Here is a 19,315-nt window from a genome sequence, read left to right on the forward strand (position 1 = left end):
GCCCCCACCAACTAGCTCCAACGGGCTGCTCTTCCTGCAAGCAGTGGACAAAGCAGGCGGCTGCCAAACAACGTTATAAGGGAGCATGTTCTCTAATAGATCAGCAACGTAACAACATTAACCGGGACGACTTTAAGTGAGGAGTTACTGTAATAGTGTGTGGCTAGTCAGTGTCACTGTTTTGGATGGTCAGATGCGTGTTCTGACATTGCTCTCCTACGCTGCTCTGGGGGAAATGGCATGCAGGCTTTTTCCCAGGCCGCACAAGAGGGCATCTACTAGTAGCACAGCACCAAGCTGAAACTAAAGAGGCATCAGGCCGGTGTGTCCAGAGAATGGAGAGGGATGAGCCCAAGCATGTTGATGTTCATGGATTCCAAGGCCAGAAGGGACCATTGTGATCAGCTAGTCTGACCTCCTGTGTAACGTAGGCCAGAGACCTCCCCCAGAACAATTCCTAGAGCAGATCTTTTTGCAAAAACATCCAGTCTTGATTTTAAAATGGTCAGCAATGGAGAATCCACCACGACCCCTTGGTAAATTGTTCCAGTGGTTAATTACTGTTACCGTTAAGTGTGCACCTTTATTTCCAGCCTCAATTTGTCTAGCTTCAACTTCCAGCCATTGGACTGTGTTATATCTTTCTCTGCTAGACTGAAGAGCCCGTTATCAAATATTTGTTCCCCATGTAGGTACTTACAGACTGTGATCAAGTCACTACTGAATGTTCCCTTTAAGCTAAATAGTTTATATGAGGCGTGTGGCTCTTGGGCCCACCCTAAATATCATCAAAGGTTCAGAAAAACCTTTATACATTTGTGCCTTTAAACCTTTATACAAATTCAGGACAGACGATTTGAAGGGCTGGCTCAGAAAATTTAATTCTAATGAAAATTCATCTTGTGAAAATCAAGTTGAGAGTGTCCCTTTAACTCTGCACAGTGGTGGATGAAATTCAATCTCTCTGCTGAGATTTAAGCAAAGTACCCTCAAGTCCACCATCTAATCCTGCAGTGTGCTAATCATCACTATTACAAGCTATTTAAGATTAATCTTGTGAGGTCTAATCACTAAGCTGTACTTAGTGCCTGTATAAGGTTCTATATTTTGCACTAAATCTTATTTAAAACTGTAATTTGAAGAAACTGGCTGGCTATTTTCTCTTCTAAATCATATTAATGTATTTTACTTTACCAATACAAAGGAGCTTTCCACTAATCCTTTTCTTTTGCAGGTTACCCAAGAGATTTCGGATGAAACCAGGGTTTTCCGCTTGTTGGGATCAGACAGGTAGTTATATTTAAGAAACTTAAATCTTGTATTAATTTAAATAAGTTAGCTGAAAACTAGTTAAAATTCAACTACAGTCCAGAACGGTTCTCTCAGACCCTTGTGGGGGCGGGGAGGAGATGGATGGCAATGCAGCTTGTTGCTCAACACTGCCACCTTTGGTTGATTTTAAGAAGTGACTGTGATTAGAACCAAAGTGAGTTTGGCGCCATCTTCCAGTCTAAGTGCACGGCGTACTTTGACATTGCTTTTAGTAATATGAACACAGTGTACCTAGAATATATAAATCCCCACGCAATAGACCTGTGGGGAGAGAACGAACCACGTGTAACAGATGGTAGTCGTGTTGCTCCATGCCCTTCAGGAAAGTCCTGGTTCTGGCGATCATGATTTGGATTTTGAGGGAAGAATTATATTCATGAATCACCTAGAAAACCAGCTTGTAAATGTTCTTTCCTTCTGTGGGACTTGAGGTCTGGAATAAAAGAGCAACAAACCTAAGCGACTTGTTTTGTTTAACACACGAAGCTTCGTTTTAATCTCAGTCCCTAAAACATCCAGCCGAGTCTCTTCAGCAAAAGCAAGCCGGGAACAGGTGCAGTCTGATTGGAGCCACCAGCTCAAGGGAGATGCTCTTTGAATCCAGATTTGTCACATTAGCTGAGGCTGCTTCAGCCTTCTAGGCTTTGTGCCGTGTAGCCATGTGGTTCTTACGAGTCAAGAGATTGTGATCTAGGCCCGCCGACATAGCTTATGCCGCTCACGGAGGTGGGTTTTATTATGCCGACGGGAGAGCTTGTCTTCACCACATGTGTTGCAGAGGCACAGCTGTACATCTAGACGTGGCCTTAATTTCCCAGACCTGAAGAAGAGGTCAGTGTAACTCGAAAGCTTCTCTCTCTCCCCAACAGAAGTTGGTCCAATAACAGATGTTATCTCACCCACCTTGTGTCTCTAATATCCTGGGACCGACATGGCTACAACAATGCTGTTTACATAAGTTAAACAGGCATTAAAGGAATATCAACAAACCTCTGTCACCTTATGAGCCTGTGAACAATGGGAGTTGCTCCTCTTTGATGTTAATATTTAAACCGTGGGATCTCTGTTTTCCAGCTAACCCCATTCTGTTTTGTGCTTGTGTTTACTTGCAGGGTTGTAGTGTTAGAAAGTAGGCCGACAGAAAACCCGACTGCACACAGCAATCTCTACATCTTGGCTGGACATGAAAATAGTTACTAAGCAACAGTAACCCAATGCAAATAACAAGAGAATGAATCCATCACATAAGGAAAAAAGAACCATTAAGGAAACTCAAATACAAGCTGGACTGTAACTTACTTTTTCTCTTCTTGATATCTTAATTATCTGGTTTATAGGGTAGAAATCAATATTGTACTTTTCGCAGCTGGAAACGGCTAGTTCTGTCTCTTGCCACTGTGTGGCTAGTTATATCAAGTTTGCTTAATAAAAGCTATGAGATAAATTGTCCTTTATTTGTTAATCCTAGGGAAACACAGCCTTTAAAAAAAAATGCAATAAAGGTGCCATAAAAAGTTAGGTATTTACTTCCTCTGGGTTGTCCTTGTATCCTGTAGATATAAATATAGTGCCGGCCAGTCCCCCTTTATACTGAGTCTTATTCTTAATAAAGATGATTTGCGTAGGAAGTGAAAGGATCAGCAATGCTTTTCATTTTTAAATCTGCCATTCTGTATGGCTTTGTAAAATAGACTATTTAATCTTTATTTATTAATCTGCTGCTAGAGTGGTGTAATGTATCTAACTTTTAGCAAAAGAAGGTTGCAGAGCAGCTTAGCATTTTTTACAATTGTATAAAGATTTGACGATTCTTGGTCCTTGTAGAGATGTAGTGCATTGTTGAAGGGGGTTATAGTACAATGTTGGTTGTTCCTGTATAAATGCAATTTTGTACAACAAAGTATTTTGTATTCATTTTGCCTACAGAGTTGCCATAAAAGGGAGTTTCATATTTACTGAAATAATAGGTGTAGAGTATATACAAAATGTAATATTGACACCTGAAACGTTATTAGCGGGTGGGTGTGTACAGTATATGTGTGAGTGTGTGTGTGTGTCATTGACAGGCAGTGTATATGTAATATATACATGCTTTATTTTCATAAATTAGGGATACCCTGTGTGAAATTAAACGGAAGGGTAAGTGGATTGTGCCTGGTCATCCTTAAGGAATGAAAATAACGTATCCAACTGCCCACAGCATGTATTTTATTTATACTATTCCAGAGGGGAGCTTGTAGGGCAACTATGCTTATAAGCTTTTTGTATGTATAGTTGCTCACATTGTTGTTTGTCAGACTGTCATTTAGTGATGGTTGTTTCCCAGCTGTATAGTATAAATATCTATGATAAGAAGCAGTATTCTATAATAAAGCTTTGGGTCACGTCTCCTTTTACCCCTTCCCCCCTTTTTAGTTTGTCATCCATACTTTATCACCTTATTCCTCCATTAAAGAGTCACATTGCTTCCTATTGTCTGTGCTCATTAATTAACATTCTGATGGTACCCTGGACAATTAAACTCTACCAGATAGACTGCTGTTCAGATCCTATATACGGGGTTTTACTACCCCAGAATAACACTCTAGCCGCGATGTAAGCAGAGGCTGACGCAGTAGCAGTTATTTAAAGTTAGGGTTTATTTTAACACTTAATTCTACTGTATACTGGGGTGTCCCATTCAATTTCAATACCTGCTAAATTAATAGGGGGGAAATACGTTAGAACCTTCACAATTCATTTCAATAACAGAACAGTGTAAATGTAACAATACCAAAAGGCTTTGTCGCTAAGCTGTGGTGACAGATTCTAAGGCAAACATGAGTGATTTGATGTCCTCTGATCCGCTGAGAGAATGAAGAGCCTCATTGTCCTTTTGGAAATCAAACGGCTTGATTCATAATGAATATTGCTGAAATTAACAATGGGTAGTTGGTGCATGTGAGGAATCAGGAGGGTCGTGTCTTGTTTGGTGCATCTAGAGTTCATATTGTTCTGATCTCTTGGCGGGAAGATTGAACTGCATAAATTTAAACGCTTTGTCCACTTGTCATTCAAACCTAGTTTTGTAGTATTGATTTGACAGTTAAATCAAGTCAGTGTTTTTAGTTCAGAAATTGTATTGAAGTTTATAAAGACCTTACAGATATTCCCAAACAGTACACTGAAGATAGGATAATGTTGAAATAATGTGGCTAATTATAAATTGTATCAGAAATTTTACAAGCATAGCACACAAGGTTTGTATTTTTGAAGAATTGGAAAGGAGTTTGTGTCATTATAAAAGTCCATTATTTTGTTTTCTAAAGCAGTGTTTTGGATACTAGGGCCCAGCTGATTTCTTCCTAAACTGTGTCGGAAATCACAGGGACTGGCGCCAGTCCAGGGACTGGTCGTTGAGAAACACTGGTCTTCTCTAGGAGTGGGAGGGTCTCCAGTCATCCAATAACTGAACGTACAAAAAGTCCGTGGCTATTGAGATTTTTAACAGAATCCCAAACGGCAAAGCAAACTAGATAAAAATGTTTTGTTTCTGCAAATATTTTTTCAGCTGTGTACGTATTTGAGCGAGAGAGGGATTCATTTAAGATATTTTCGAGCTGACTTTTCAAATGAAAAGTTTTAACAATGGTGGTATCAGAATGTCCTTGTATTATCACTTGGCTTGTTGCGGTAAAATAAGTCACAAACTTGCAATGGTAGTTAGCTATATTTTCTAGTATAGAAATGACTTTTGCCATATGTAAAGGTGATTTATTACTAAGGCTTGGTCTACACCTAGAAATGAGATCTACCAAGCTACATCACTCAGAACTTTGCAAAATTTCATATCCTGAGTGCTGTAGTTGGGTGAACCTAACCCCTACTGTCAGCGTGGCTAGGTTGTCAGAAGAATTCTTTTGTAGTGGCACAGCTGCAGTGGCTTTAGTGTAGTCTTATTCTAACTGTATTAGAAGTAGGACACATCTGTTAGTATGGCACGCTTTAAAACAACAGAAGAAAAGGTACAGCTGTAAAAATGCCGTACAGCAAACATCACTTTGACATAAATGGTCTCTTCCCACATGACTTGTAGCTGCTATCGACATTTGAAGTCTAATATTGTTTATACCTTGTATGTTCTGTAACATTTCAACCAGGATAAAATACCCCAGGGTGCAATTATTAGCACTAAATACAAGGTTAGCTCACACCCTCAGGACCTTTGAAAGATGGCAAAGTATTAATTATTCTGTGAACAAGTTTTGTATTCAACTTTAAGACTAAAACAGGCTCCTCGAGTTCTTTGAAATGCAAACAGCAGATTAGGAAAGCAAAAGGGGTTAATTAATGTGATCAAATGTATTGTAAACTGAGAAACAGCCGTAGCGGTAGGGACATCGGAGTTAGCTGAGGAGGAAAGGTGCAACCCATCAATGAAGCCCAAAAGTGATTCCAAGCAGAGAGGTGAGCCCTCGGAGGATGGCAGCTTGCCGCTGAGAGGAAACTTTCTGATGTGGATGCTGGTTTTTAAACGCTTGCATTTCCGCTAGGTTGGAGCTGAGACTGGACTTGTAGACTGTTTAGCTAGACTTTCCTGCGTGTGTGTGTTAGAGAACAGTGGGTGAGGTAATCTCTTTATTGGACCAGCTTCTGCTGGGGAGAGACCGACACGCTTTCCAGCGTATGCAGAGCTGCTCTTGAGCTCTGAAGAAGAGCTCTGTGTACGTGTGAAAGCTTGTCTCTCTCACCATATTATCTCACCCACCTTGTGTCTCTAACGTCCTGCGACCAACAGGGCTACACCACCACTCCATTTGCTTTCAGCCTCCCTGCCGCATGCACTTTATTTGCTATCTAGAAGCCCTGTTCTAGGTTGGTTTGGAACAGTGGGAGGTAAATTGATACCTGACTTTAGGGAAGGCACGAGTAGGGCTCACTTTCTTGGCTGAAGACGCGGGAGTGGAGGCCTCTCAGCAAAGGATTCTTCCAGGGAGATGTAGGCTGATGCAGGTGCAAGGAGAGCAGGAACACCCTGTGCCGTTCCTCTTCACGTACCTGGAGCCACTTGTCAGGCTAATATACTGCTCCCACCACCCCACACCTCAGCATGCAGGAGCTGCTGCGTTGAAGGGCCTGCGGGCTGCTTTTTGAACAGGAGTCTCTAATGGTACCTCTCCCCAGCCTTTCAGAGCCAGCCTGGGGCCTCTAGCAATAGCTGTGTGGGCAGCACTTTGAAGTTGAAGCCCCCCTCCCACTCCCTATGCTTTAGAGTCCCAGCTGCACCTTCAAAGCCCTGTCTACACTGCTATTTCAGAGCATTAACCCCTCTGTCAACTGGGGTGGGGGCCTTGCTCCACAACGCTGTGTAGACATCCCCTAAAGGTCTAGTGCAGAGGTGGGCAAACTACGGCCTGCGGGCCACATCTGGCCCATGGGACCCTCCTGCCGGACCCCTGGGCTCCTGGCCCGGGAGGCTAACCCCCTGCCTTGCTGTTCCCCCTCCGGCGCAGCCTCAGCTCACTGCGCCACCAGCGCAATCCTCTGGGCGGTGGGGCTGCGAGCTCCTGGGGCAGTACAGCTGCAGACCCGCGGCCTGACCCGGTGCTCTGTGTGGTGGTGTGGCTGCCTGACCTGTTGCTCTGGACGACGTGGCTCTAGCACTGCCAGCCACCGGTGCTCCAGGCAGTGTGGTAAGGGGGAAGGGGGGGTTGGATAGAGGGCAGGGGAGTTCTGGGGGGTCATCAAGGGGCAGGGGGTGGATGGGGGTTGGGGTGGTCAGAGGATGGGGAATAGGGTGTTGAATGGGGGCAGGGGTCCTGGGGGGACAGTCAGGAAGGAGAGGAGGGGTTGGATTAGGTGGCGGCGGTGGTTGGATGGGGCAGGGGTTCCAGGGGGCCGTCAGGGGGTCGGAGAGGGGGCAGCGGCTGGGCCACACCTGGCTGTTTGTGGGGAGACAGCCTCCCCTAACCGGCCCTCCATACAATTTCAGGAACCTGATGCGGACCTCAGGCCAAAAAGTTTGCCTGTCCCTGGGCTAGTGTGTGGGGTGAGCTATTTCCATAGGCCGGAGCTGATCCAGTGGGGGTACTGTCACAGCTGCGGATAGTGCTGGGGGCTGGATCTTGGCTTCGGAAGGGCTGGGGCAGGGCTGGGGGCTGCTGGCATTAGCGCCCCAGGGCGAGCGTGTGCAGGGCAGGGATCCGGCAGGCCAGGGGCCCCTGTTCTCTCTGCAACACCAGAACAAGTGGCGTTTTCATGACAATAAAAGGTGGCGAGGTTTAAAGCGATAAAGGAAATACGGTATTCCCTACCCCATCTCTGACACCATTCGCCTGCGGAACTCCCTGCGACAAGATGTCACGGAAGCCAAGAGTTTAGCAGTCTTCAAAAAAAAGGCCGGGGGGGGGTCTGATCCTGGACCCCGGCCCCCCCTTGCCACGTGCAGGCAGCGGGGAGCGAAACGCTCCTGCCCCGGGGGGCGGGACCCAGCCTCTGCCCAGCGCCCCTGGGGCCCGGTTCTGCCCCCGGGGCTGGAGCTGCGGGGCAGGGGCAGGACCGGGAGGGGCCACCCACGTGCTGCCGCCCCGCTTGGCCCCGCCGGGGCTGGAGACGCCGCGGGGAGGATCGGTCCCGGCGCCCCGGGCCAGGAGCCTCCAGTGTCGGCTCCTCCCAGCGCGGCCGCGCCTCCCCCGGCAGAGGCAGGTCCCCTGGCAACCCGCGCCGCCGGCAGGCGGGGAATTAAATTTTAATTCCCGAGTGCGCCCGGCGAGCCAGGGCAGGACGCGAACCGGGGGCGAGCTGCGAGCTCTGCTCCGAGCCGAGACCCGGGCGACTGGCCGCGTCCCTGCCCCGGCGTGTGGCTCCGGCTTTGGGTCCCGGGGGATGCGGGGCCGCCGGCGCTAGTGCCGCTCTCCAGCCCCGGCGCGCTCGGATCAGGCGCCTTGACAGGTCCCAGCCTCGCCCGAGCTCGGAGCCGGCCCCGGAGAACCGGCTCCCCGGGCCATGGAGAAGTACGAAAAAATTGGCAAGATCGGAGAAGGCTCCTACGGGGTGGTGTTCAAATGCCGGAACCGAGACACCGGCCAAATCGTGGCTATTAAGAAGTTCTTAGAATCCGAAGATGATCCGGTTATAAAGAAAATCGCCCTGCGAGAGATCCGGATGTTAAAGGTAACTGGCTCTTCGCCCTGTAGGACTGGACACTGCCCCGCTGTGACTGCGTGTAGCTTGGGTTGGGTTTAAACTCTCCAAGGTTTTGCTTGTTCTGATTCAAATAACATTTTGGGGTGGTAATTTCCCCAAACCTCGCTAACCAAATATCAGCTGTCTCTGTATTTAGCCTGGTATTTCCCAAAGCAGCCTAGGGAATCCCATTGGCTTTCAGTGGGATTTGAGGAGCTAACTCCCCTCTGCTCTTTGAAAATGACACCCTTCATGATTTTCAAAATCGAGCAGCTATTTCCACTTCTGCGCACAGAAGGACTGGGACACGAACCGATTCTCCCTGTGGCTTTCCAGTGATGGTATAAATCTTCCCTGCTTACAAACTACTTGTGTCCTGAGCAGCAACAGTTCTTTATCATCCTAGCTGTTGTGTAGAGTGGTGAGAGCACCTGTAGTCACAGCTATCGTGAGCTGTCTGGTATCTCTATCATCAGCCATGTTTTGGGGTGTGTGTGTTATAACTGTTCTGTATAAATATCCCAACAGAGCTGATTTTAATTCTGGGGAGAAAAGTGCAACAACAATCTTTTCCTTTATCAGTAGTTTTTATTAGAGGGAGGAAATGTATGTAATTCTTGTGGCTTTAGATGATGGTTGCATTGCTCTTGAATATAAAATGGCTTAATGTTCCAAACATTCGTTTTCCCTAAGCAGTCTTTAAAGTGGGTAAATCAACTGGGGTAGCCAACAAAGCCCCCGCTGACGGAGCTGAGCTAGTTACATGGAGGTTGTGTGGTCGATTTCCGAGAGTACCTTTGGTAGTAAGATTTGCTAATCATGGTTGATGCAGCGATAGTGGTACCATGCTGCTGGGTCATCCTTACTAGCGACTGTGTGTAGTAGGGAAACGCATGGTCTTGCTGATGTTAAGGGAAGTCTGAGAGTTCAGACTTGGAGGAACTTGAAATTCACATGTGATGGGGAGAATGTGTAATCTCAATCCAACGCGAATACATGTGTCTCACTTAAAATGTAAATTGAACTTGTTCTAACACCCAGTGTGGCCCAAAGAGGAATAGATTAGTGATGTCCGTGCACTGGCATTGTACGAACATCACCGTTTTCTCAAATCTAGCTACGAGGCCAGATGCTGCTGTGCTTACTCGTGGGGAGTAGGACCTTATTCTGCGAGTGGCCTCGTTGGTAGGGAAGCCAGACTTTTGGCCCTGAGCGTGTGTATATAAGATACCTCCCTACAAGCCCACTAGAGTTGCATAGATTGGCCAGCAGCAGCCCTTCTTTTCCTCATTTAGGTTGTCTCTTCCTAGAGTAGCAATGATCGTGGTAGGTGGCAAAGCTGGGTTGTGGAGCATGTGCAGACAGACCACCACCACTTCAGGTGTGGAAGTACCGCTGTCTTGGGCCTTGATCCTGCAGACCTGCCCCTGTGAGTAACGTTCAGCTCGTGTTTGAAATTGCTTGTTTGCGTAAGGGCTTGCGGTGTGGGGCCCTTAGTTTGGAGACACCTAGTGACTCCTGGTCACTAGTTAACTAGGGGGTGAGAAGAGGCCTTGTAGCTTCTGCTCCTCAGGTCTCTTGGGGAGAAACTCGCTGCTCTGTCGATCCTGCTCCAGGCTGCCCGTGCGCACGTGTTAAATTCATGTACGTAAATTAATAAGGTTTATTTATCTCTGTCTGTTTCACAATAAAATACAATAAATACTTTAAAACAGTGTAAGGAACCATCAGAAACGGTGCTTGTTAGTGCGCTTAAATATGACCCATATTAACAAAAAAAAAAAACCCTAGGGAAACTCCCAGACAACCAAACCCATTCCTATTCACAAGGGCGCCAGGTTTATATAATTTTTGGTGCTGCCCAGAATGGGTCCAAGCAGAGCCGTCCCATCCATGGACGGACTGGGGTAACCACTCCAAGGCCTGTGCTTTGGGTGGGCCCCACGCTTCAGGGGGACATGGGGTCCAGGGTGGCCTGGGGGCTTAGCGGGGGGCTTGGCGCCGGCAGCACCGAACGACCCAACCCGCCCCTGCTCTGCCCCCTCCCCGCCCCCTCCCAATTCTTCCCCCAAGCCTCCGCCCCCACCCTGCTTCTTTCCAGCTTCTGCCCCCTCCCCTGAACAACACTAGGAGCTGGCGGAGTGGGGTGGGCTGGGGCCAGGTCGCTCGCTGCTGCTGGCGCCAGGCTCCCTGCCAATCCCCCCCCCCCCCCAGGCTGCCCTGGACCCCGTGTCCCCCTGGACCCCCCAAAGCGCGGTAAGCCCAAACATTGGTGAAGCCAGGCCCACGTTCTTAAATATTGGTGGAGCACAGGCACCACGGGCCCATATAAGACATCTAAGGCTGAAAATAGACATTATGGAACATTGTCATTTATATAAGCCGTAAGTCAAGAATTTAGGATGCTTTAGCCCAAAAAGCCTGACAGAAAACATGGAAATATTCAGTGAAGGGTCTTTTTAAAAATGAACTTTATTTAAAGCTCAATGTTTAGAGATTTCTTTCCCAGTATTAGCATTTCCCCCCGTCTCTGGTTTCTACCTGGCATTTTTCCCAGACTCCACTTTCTGCTTGGCATTTATGGAGCAGTAGCAGACCATTATCCGCTATCAATGTTCTTTTCCATTATCTTAATTTGCTTGTTGGGAACCAAGTAACGTTTCTGTTGCTGTATGAGATTTCAGTGTGTCACAATAGTTCTGAAAATGTCCCCAAAGCTGCTCTTGTTATAAACCATGGTCCCGTTTGGTATTTTATTACACGTGTTTATATAAATCTGTGGGGTCCTGATGCGAGAGAGGCTGTGAGAAGACTGCTGAGGCTTACTCCTGTTTCCATCCCAGTCGGTGGTAGAAGACCCATTTGTTTCAGCTGAAGCAGGATCGGATCCCTGTTTATAGTCATGGTAGTGACTCCAGAACCATTTTAGGAAAAAAACACCATTGGTGCAGGGTCAGGCTTGATGGGGAATATAGGTTTGTTGCCCTGCCAGGAACAAACTGGGAAACTGCAGTTCTATCTGTTTAGATACATAATTCTTCCTAACAAACCGCATTAAGCTTTATGTGAATATTAAAGATTTGCAAACAAACATAATAGTTACTGAAGCTCCTTGTCAGAAGCATGGATGATAAATGCGTCTTCCCCACACCCATAATAATCAAGAACCCAACAAGCTGCAGGGTCATCACCAAAAGCCGTGTGTTTGGAGTGATGTTGATTTAACAAGTGGAGACCTGCTCCGCTATCTTTTAAACATTTTCTTTGTAAATAGGAACAGATTGTTTGTTTATTAATTAAGATATTTCTTGGCTTAGGCAACACACTGTTTGTCCAAGATCAAATGAGATTATGTTTCATCAGTGAAAAATGTAAGCCCCCTGATAAATAGTTGTTCTGCAGAGTAAATATTTTGTGGACAAAGGCTTGTGTAACTAACCAGCTATGGTAGCTGGCTCAGAAAGATAGCCAGCGTATGCAGAGAGTTTAAAGGAGTACCATTGTGTGTGATGGCTTTGAAATATACAAAAGGTACTACTGTGAAAACAGGGTCAGTCTTTGTATAAACCGTATCCCCGACAATAGAAACCCGATACTTACTGTTTCTAGAAGGATGAATTTCAAATGTTGCCAGCTGATCTAGTGCTGTGCATAGGGCCTCAGTTCACAAAAAGCTCAAAGGTATAGAATACAAAACCATAAAAGGTGGGCGTGGCTTTTAAAAAAAATCCGGCTCTGTAGGGTGTATGGCTTCTGGAGGAGCAGGCTTCAGACGGAGAACGGGCCTTTGACAAAGAGCTACTAGCAGATTGCAAACAAACACATTCATTATTATTATTCTGCGTTACAGAGGCCCTGGTGGAGATCAGGACCTGTTTGCGCTAAGCACTGTAAAAATACATAGTCTGAGACAGCCTCTGCCCCAAAGAGTTTACAGCCTAAGTAGACAAAACAGATGAGGGATTAGAGGGGTTGGGATTTGCCAAAGGTCAAACAGCAGGGCATTGTCATCTTATCATGTACGATCAGCTCCACCACTGCTGATTCCACAGAGATTTGTGTGCGGTTCTAACGGCTCCAGAACCTTTCCTGAGTCTTCACCCAGCGACGGGGCTGCCTGGGAAATGGTGTTGGCTTGCTTTGGAAAGTGCCTGTAGCCGGCGTGTGGGGCTTAATCTGCTGGAAAACCTTGATCCCGGGGAACCCAGCCCCAACGCTCGTTCCCAATAGTATTGTGTTCAGGCGAAGCCAAGTAGAGCTTTAAATAATGCCCGAAGGAAGAGCTGTGTGAAAGCAGGGTGGGAAAACATGGCAATGAATTGACCAAGCAGTATGGGCTCATGCGGTACTCGGTGTCCACTTGGTTAGACTTAGTTGGGGATGGGGAATTCCACTGGAAAGACACTTGAGTCAAGAAGACCCTGCCCTGGCCAGAACAGTGGGATGTACAGCAGGGTCAGCTCTGCTGATTCCATTTGCCTTGGGTGGACATAGGAAGAAAGGGTCACTGAAGACTTTGGACCTTATCCTATGAGGTGCTGAGAGGCGAGAGCTCGACTCTGACTGACTAATGGAAGTGGAGGCTGCCCGCTGGATTGGACCCTTCGGGAGAAAAAGCCTTCAGCTGACTCACTTTGCTTTTGGGCAAGCGGTGCAATTCGTGGAGAGAGGCTGGCACCAGGCCCCGTGTTCCTCCACCAAGTTGCAGACAGCTTGGCAGAAGCTGGCTAACTTAAGGGAAGCCCAAGTAGAAGTGAATTATGGTAGTTGAGCCTTGGTGTGGTAGACAGGAATGACCATAGCCCGGTTCCCACTGAAGAAAAGTGCCGATTTTCCAGAGATCGGGAGATGGGATTAGCCACTGGTGTACTGCTGCAATGTGGCCTTCCATGCTGAAGGTCAAATTCAGGGATGACCCTAAATCTTCTCCGTTTGGCTAGTGGCAGTCGTGCCACTGGGTGAATTTGTGAAAATGCTCATGGGCTGGGCTGTCTTGGTTCAGGGACCCTTCTTCAGGCTGGGCATAAGCCACTTGTATCTCATTCAAACCCACAGCCGGCTGAAAGGATGCATCAGTCTTGAGGTGCGTTAGAACCCTGCTGTGTTCTGTGAAAGATTCTTGGCCAATGATGGGCAAGTGCCGCCCTCCGTTGCGATCTCTGCTATAAGAATGCTGGGCTGGTGCATTGAAAACTCTGGAGAGATGTTTGCGTGGTATCTCCAAAGCAGCCCAGGGATGGACATTTGAAGGCTCCAGTGAAAAGATGCCAACTGCTTGAAGAGTTCAGCTGGGAACTGGAAACCACGTTGGAACGGGGGCGGGGGAGGCTGCTCAGACTCACTGAGGCAGCAGTGAGGTTAAGAGGGAAAAGCTGGGGCCTCCAACCTTGAGCTCACCCTCTCCCCACTGCATTGGAAGAATTGTCTGAGAGGTTAAAGGGGTGAAGAACTTCCCCAAAGAGAAGGTCTCTTGGGTGAACTAAGCCTTAGCAAGAGGCTGCTTGTCTGTCTTGGAGCAGCAGGTGCAGCTAACATGAGAACGGCCATACAGGGTCAGAACAAAGGTCCGTCTAGCCCAGTATCCTGTCTTCCAACAGTGACCAATGTTCATTCCCTCTGGGGCACCTGACAGAACAGGTAATCATCAAGTGATCCATCCCCTGTCGCCCATTCCCAGCTTGTGTCAAACAGGGGCTAGGGACACCATTCCTGCCTAATAGCCATTGATGGACCTATCCTCCATGAGCTTATCTAGTTCTTTTTTGAACCCTGTTATAGTCTTGGCCTTCACAAAATCCTCTGGCAAGGAGTTCCACAGGTTGACTGTGCATTGTGTGAAGAAATATTTCCTTTTGTTTGTTTTAAACCTACTGCCTATTAATTTCATTGGGTGGTCCCTAGTTCGTGATCTATTTGTGTGGAATTGCTGAAGAATTGTCCTGAACAAAGTTTTTGCATTTTATTTTACGGCTCATCTCTTGTTTTAGTTTCCCCCCTGTGAGCCGCTGACACAGCCCATAGCCTTTTCTGTTAGAGTTAAGAACAAGTGTATTCTGTTTCTCCACTCCTGGGTGGTGTTTGTTTGGTACGCTAAGGAGCAACGAGGTATGTACATGGGGGAGAGGTCTAATGTGACACCCTTTTGAATGCACTGTTATCAGATCAGAGAAAGCCGCAGAGCAACCAACCCTCTGAGAACTTGAATACACAAACTAGAGGGGAATTCGGTGCTAGCTTGTCTCCTGTTCACTCTTCCCTTGGAAAGTGAAACACCAAATTCCTTGCTAAGGGCTGACCAGGGCATGCAGGAACTGGCTTTGACGCATCCCCTTCAATGAGTGAACTCAGTTGCCAGAGGACAGTTCCACCAGGGGCCACACACCAGCCCCCCAATGCCACTCGGCTCCCAAGAACTGCTGACAGCTCTAAATCATTAGTAAGAACCAATTTCCTCAGGCGATTCACACTGGCCAGGTCGCGAGCTGGTCTGAATTCCCCGAGAGAGATGTCAGAGTTTCAGGAAGGATTAGCTCTGCACCCCGTCTCCTTCTCAGTGGGAACAGTGGAGCCTAGGTCGAAGGGTAACGCGTGAACTCTCCCCGTCCCCTCCCCCACACCTGTAAATGCAGGCCAGGACCCTGGGCGCCAAGAGACAACCCCTGACATCTTCTGTCAGCAGTGAACCGAGCCCTTCCCCATGGCCCGGAGATGGTCCTAGGGCTGCAAAACTGGAGGGGGAGCAACCCAAACAGGCCCAACTTGAGTGGTGGTGTGACCCCATGCGCCAGGTCGCGACGCCGCTCACTCAGATTTGGCCCGGCCCCATCTCCACAAGGGTGTTCCCACTGCCCCGTCACAGCATCGTGACCTGACGCACAGGGTGGTGGCGCCGCTCGGATTTGGCCTGGCTGCCTCTCCAGCCGTTAGGCCACCCAGCTCCAGAGCAGGGCTGGGGGGGAGGGGGCCTCTCTCGTTGCTCCCTTGCCAAGTTCAGGTTCTCAAAGTGGGGGCAGTGGCCCCCATCTCCGGCACCTGCATAGGCAGTCTGGCCTGCAGGTGGAGGGTTGAGCCTAGTTGTAGCCTGTTAGGAGCTCAGACAAAGGGCCTGGCACCTCGTTTCCTGCTCTGACATCGATACAGCAGCGAGAGCCGACCCGCTTCTAATCTGTTGATCTGGCCAAGTGGCAAGGGAAAACCACGTCCGCAAGCAGCTCCAGGTTTGTCCCCACTGGCAGGAAGGCTGGATTTCCCCCATTGCCAATGATCTGGGGTGACCGATGAACCCCAATTTGCTCTGCGGAGGAGGTGATGCAGCAGGTGCTGGGGTGGAGGCCAAAAGACCCATCTATAGTTGGCGATTCTCATAGTCATGTCTCATTAGTGCTATGTTGTGACTGAAAATAATCTTGACGCCTGGACCTCTGCAGGGTTCTACTGGGATGAGTTGGGTTTGTGTGTGAAATGACTGTACCACTGAACAAAGCGGAAGTGATTGGCTGCAACTGATATCACGCTACTGTCTGTGCCCGCTGCTGACTGTTTCCTTCCAGTTGTGTAGTAATTGGCCCTTATTAGGAACGATAGTCCTCATCTTCACACACACCCTGATGGGCCTGTATATCCCACCTGGGGTAAGTGACCCACCCCAGAAACGCTGAACTTTATAGTCAACGCTGTCTTGGGAGTTTTCTCTAGTGCCCGTCACCTACCGATCTGAGCCCTTCCCAAGTGTGATCCAGGGGGTGCTGCAGCCACTCACGTGGAGGGCTAAGGCTTCTGGGGGCCGGCACATCATATGGTCCATAGTGTTGCAGTGAGCTGAGCCGCCCGGAGTTGTTTCCCAGTGAATTGGGCAGGCAAGTTCTCTCGCTTCCTGAGTGCACAAGGGCAAACGTGGGATGGCAATGGAGAGCTAGCGGCGCTCGAACGGCACCAGCCGTGTCCACACTGCAGACAGCTTGGATTAGCACGCGATAAACTTTGCTCATTTGAGCTTGAGATTCTGCCGCTTCTTGGACCGGGCAATTTGAGTTAAGAGCATCACAACTCTTGAGTTGAACGCTTCCGTACGTGGATGGGAAACACTGGGGTTAACTGTGCTGTGAAGACGAGCCCTAATGTGCATATTGCTTCAAGGTGCTTATCCTGTTGTTTTGTGTGTCCCCGTGTTTGGGCTTTATTTGGTTAAGGGGGTTTGATCTATGTTGGTAATGGACAGCATCCTCCAGGCGGGGCACCTCTTGTGTGGCTAACGTCACCTACTTTAGAACTTGTGCCCTGTAACGCCGGCTACAAACCACGACAGTGTTCAGAAATGTCCTGATATAGGGTCCAACCTGCAGCATAAGGTGAAGAATAGAGTTCCATCTTATGAACCACACAGCAGTGCAGTTGCATTAACATTACTCCTTTCCATAGGGAACAATTACTGAAGCTGCTGGGTACCTCAGCTCTGGCATTGTAAAGGGAGTGAGGGGAAAGAAAATTCAGTGCAACAGAAGGAAAAATAAGATCTTTTCCCTATCAGGTTAGTAGAGGATTGTGTAGCTATAACCGAAAGCTGTCATCCATGCCACCAACTGACTATCGATAGTATACGTAGCTGCAACAGATGACCATGAGCAGTACTGAGTGGGTTGGGATTAGGAGGGGGAAGTCTTCTCTGCTGCTGCCTGACAACACCCAGTGGTGACACTAAAAAACTGAACGCAGCTTTCTTTAGCTAGATCCCATCTACTGCAACTCACAAAGGCACTGCGAGAGGTAATGGCAGATTTATGGGGCCTTTGAGTGCACAATTATGGCTGGGGACTGACTGATGCATTAAAGATCTGAACGTTCTTTGCCCAGAGCCGTATTGTTCAACTAGAAATTAATGATCTTAGCTGCAGCCTGCTAAAATTCTGCACATAAGCTGTAATTTACTAGCCAAGTTTGACCACACAGCCCTCTCCTCGGTCTCCCTGGTGGAGTCTTAGAGCTTAGGAGAGTAATCAAATATCTGCAGCGCCGGCTTTCAGAGCATTGTTCTTGTGGTGCTTTCAATGGGGAAAGTAAATCTGGATACATGATATTAAAAATATCCCAACTTTTATTTCAAACTCCAGTTCAAACACACACGGTGACTGTTCCGCATTAAGGACAATGTACAGATAAGCACCTTTGAAACTTTAAATGGGTTTGAGTTTCAGTCTCGCTTTCTAAACAGTGGTGACCACGGCCTGTTTGTTCTCTCCTGTGTGTGTTGCGTTGCCACAATTGTCACTTATTTTAAAACAAAAATCTCCAGGAGAGTCTCGTCTTGAGTCTGTGTTTTACTGCGACACGGGATGCGTGGGCACAGGCCAGTCTGACGCATGCAAGCTGCTCGGGTTTTTAAAGCCTGCTGCATTTCAATGATCTGACCCTATGCTTGGGAGAAATACTGGCCAGTTAGTCTTATGGGAAGACTTCTAATCGCTGGGCAAGACCTGGACTTATTCCAGCAATTGCGCGAGTTGTTATCTGTCTGTGTAACCCTAGCATCCGGAGGCTGGCTTATTGAATTTAAACCTCCCAGCTATTTTGAGGGTGTTTCCTGATGGTAGTAATGTACCCCTGAAATATTAGCCTGGGCTAATGTTCACATGACTGGGAAGCAAAATTCCTGAAAGGCGAATACGTATTTTTCAACGTTTGGCCATTCTGTGCTGCCTCCAGTCACCCTGCCTGCCTCTTTCATTCCCGTCCCCCACTGGTCAGCAAGAATCTTGCTCTTGGAAGGGCTGTGATATGGTTTTGTTTCAGAACCAAGCTGGGCCGAGGGTCTGCAGTTCTTGCCATCTGGGCTACATTCAGGGCTCTCTGGCTCCCTCTGGTGGCTGGGTAGCAGACCCAGAAACCTCCTCCCACTCACAGAGCTGGGCCTTTCAGCTCCAGCAATAAAGGTTCGTGCTCTTAGATCCGAGGGTTATGAGTTCAGTGCCCACTGCTGACAACCCACGCAGCGGCATCATGGCCCGTATGGACATTATTTTAGAGACAACAATAGGGATGCTGGTGGAGTGGGGAAGGTGTGAGGTGGGGGGAAGGAGAATGGACGGATTTACCTTGGGATATACATGTGTGTTCCTCCTATGGTTTGACAGCCGCACTGTCATACTTCTCCCCTCCCTCCCTTTCTCTTTCCTGTACATTTTGGTGGTGGTACTTCAGCTGAAGGGACTAATAATCTGAGGGTGGCCAGAGCCCGTGTTACAGGTGCCCCGGTCACAGCAGAGGGACCAGTGAGAGCGACTTGCAACTTCACAGGGTAATCATTCGGCAAATTGGCTCTCCACAGCCATTCAGAGTGCAACAGTTTTGCATAACCAGAATCAGCTGTGTGTCCATTAATAAGTGCCCCGCAACCCCGCGCTCGGCTCGGCAGGACCAATTGCATTTCGGCGTCAGGTGCTGCCATCTGCATCGTGCAGGGCAGGGACCCCGTTTGTGGCTCTTGCAGGGTAGCTGTCTGTAGGGCATTGTTAGTGAAGCTCTTTCAAGGCCCGAAAGCTGAACGGTACCCACCGCTGCCCTCTGCTGCGCTATGTCTTGCCTGTGGAGCACACAGACCGTAATGATTCGAATAGGCTGGAGCTCACCTCTGCTCTTCTCCTGAAGAACTCACAGCCTGCCGGGCGGGGGGTGTTTTCGGGTCGCTTGATTTCAACCAGCCAGATTTCCATCTTCTGCCCCAGGGACAGAAATATAACTAAATATGGGGTGCGGTGGGTGTAGGCCTCTGTTTTGATAAAAAGAACAGGAGTACTTGTGGCACCTTAGAGACTAACAAATTTAT

General features: G+C 48.2%; 2 protein-coding genes across 3 annotated transcripts in view; both read left to right on the plus strand.

The window, feature by feature from the left end:
* Positions 1–3,799, plus strand: part of MAP4K5 (mitogen-activated protein kinase kinase kinase kinase 5) — an 80,759-nt gene extending 76,960 nt beyond the window's left edge. For both annotated transcript variants that reach the window (XM_026654198.1, XM_026654199.1), the window contains 2 exons: positions 1,235–1,290; positions 2,445–3,799. In XM_026654198.1, the coding sequence (XP_026509983.1) occupies positions 1,235–1,290; positions 2,445–2,532 (144 nt within the window). In that variant the 3' untranslated portion in view covers positions 2,533–3,799. The remainder of the gene's footprint in view (positions 1–1,234; positions 1,291–2,444) is intronic.
* A 4,302-nt stretch (positions 3,800–8,101) lies between these two features.
* CDKL1 (cyclin dependent kinase like 1) overlaps positions 8,102–19,315 on the plus strand; it is a 35,278-nt gene continuing 24,064 nt past the window's right edge. Inside the window, exon 1 of the mRNA XM_024224416.1 lies at positions 8,102–8,484. Within this exon, the coding sequence (XP_024080184.1) occupies positions 8,317–8,484 (168 nt within the window). The 5' untranslated portion in view covers positions 8,102–8,316. The remainder of the gene's footprint in view (positions 8,485–19,315) is intronic.

The sequence above is a fragment of the Terrapene carolina genome, unplaced genomic scaffold, assembly GCF_002925995.2.
Source record: "Terrapene carolina triunguis isolate 2854851 unplaced genomic scaffold, T_m_triunguis-2.0 Scaffold189, whole genome shotgun sequence".
Classification (NCBI taxonomy): Eukaryota; Metazoa; Chordata; order Testudines; family Emydidae; genus Terrapene; species Terrapene triunguis.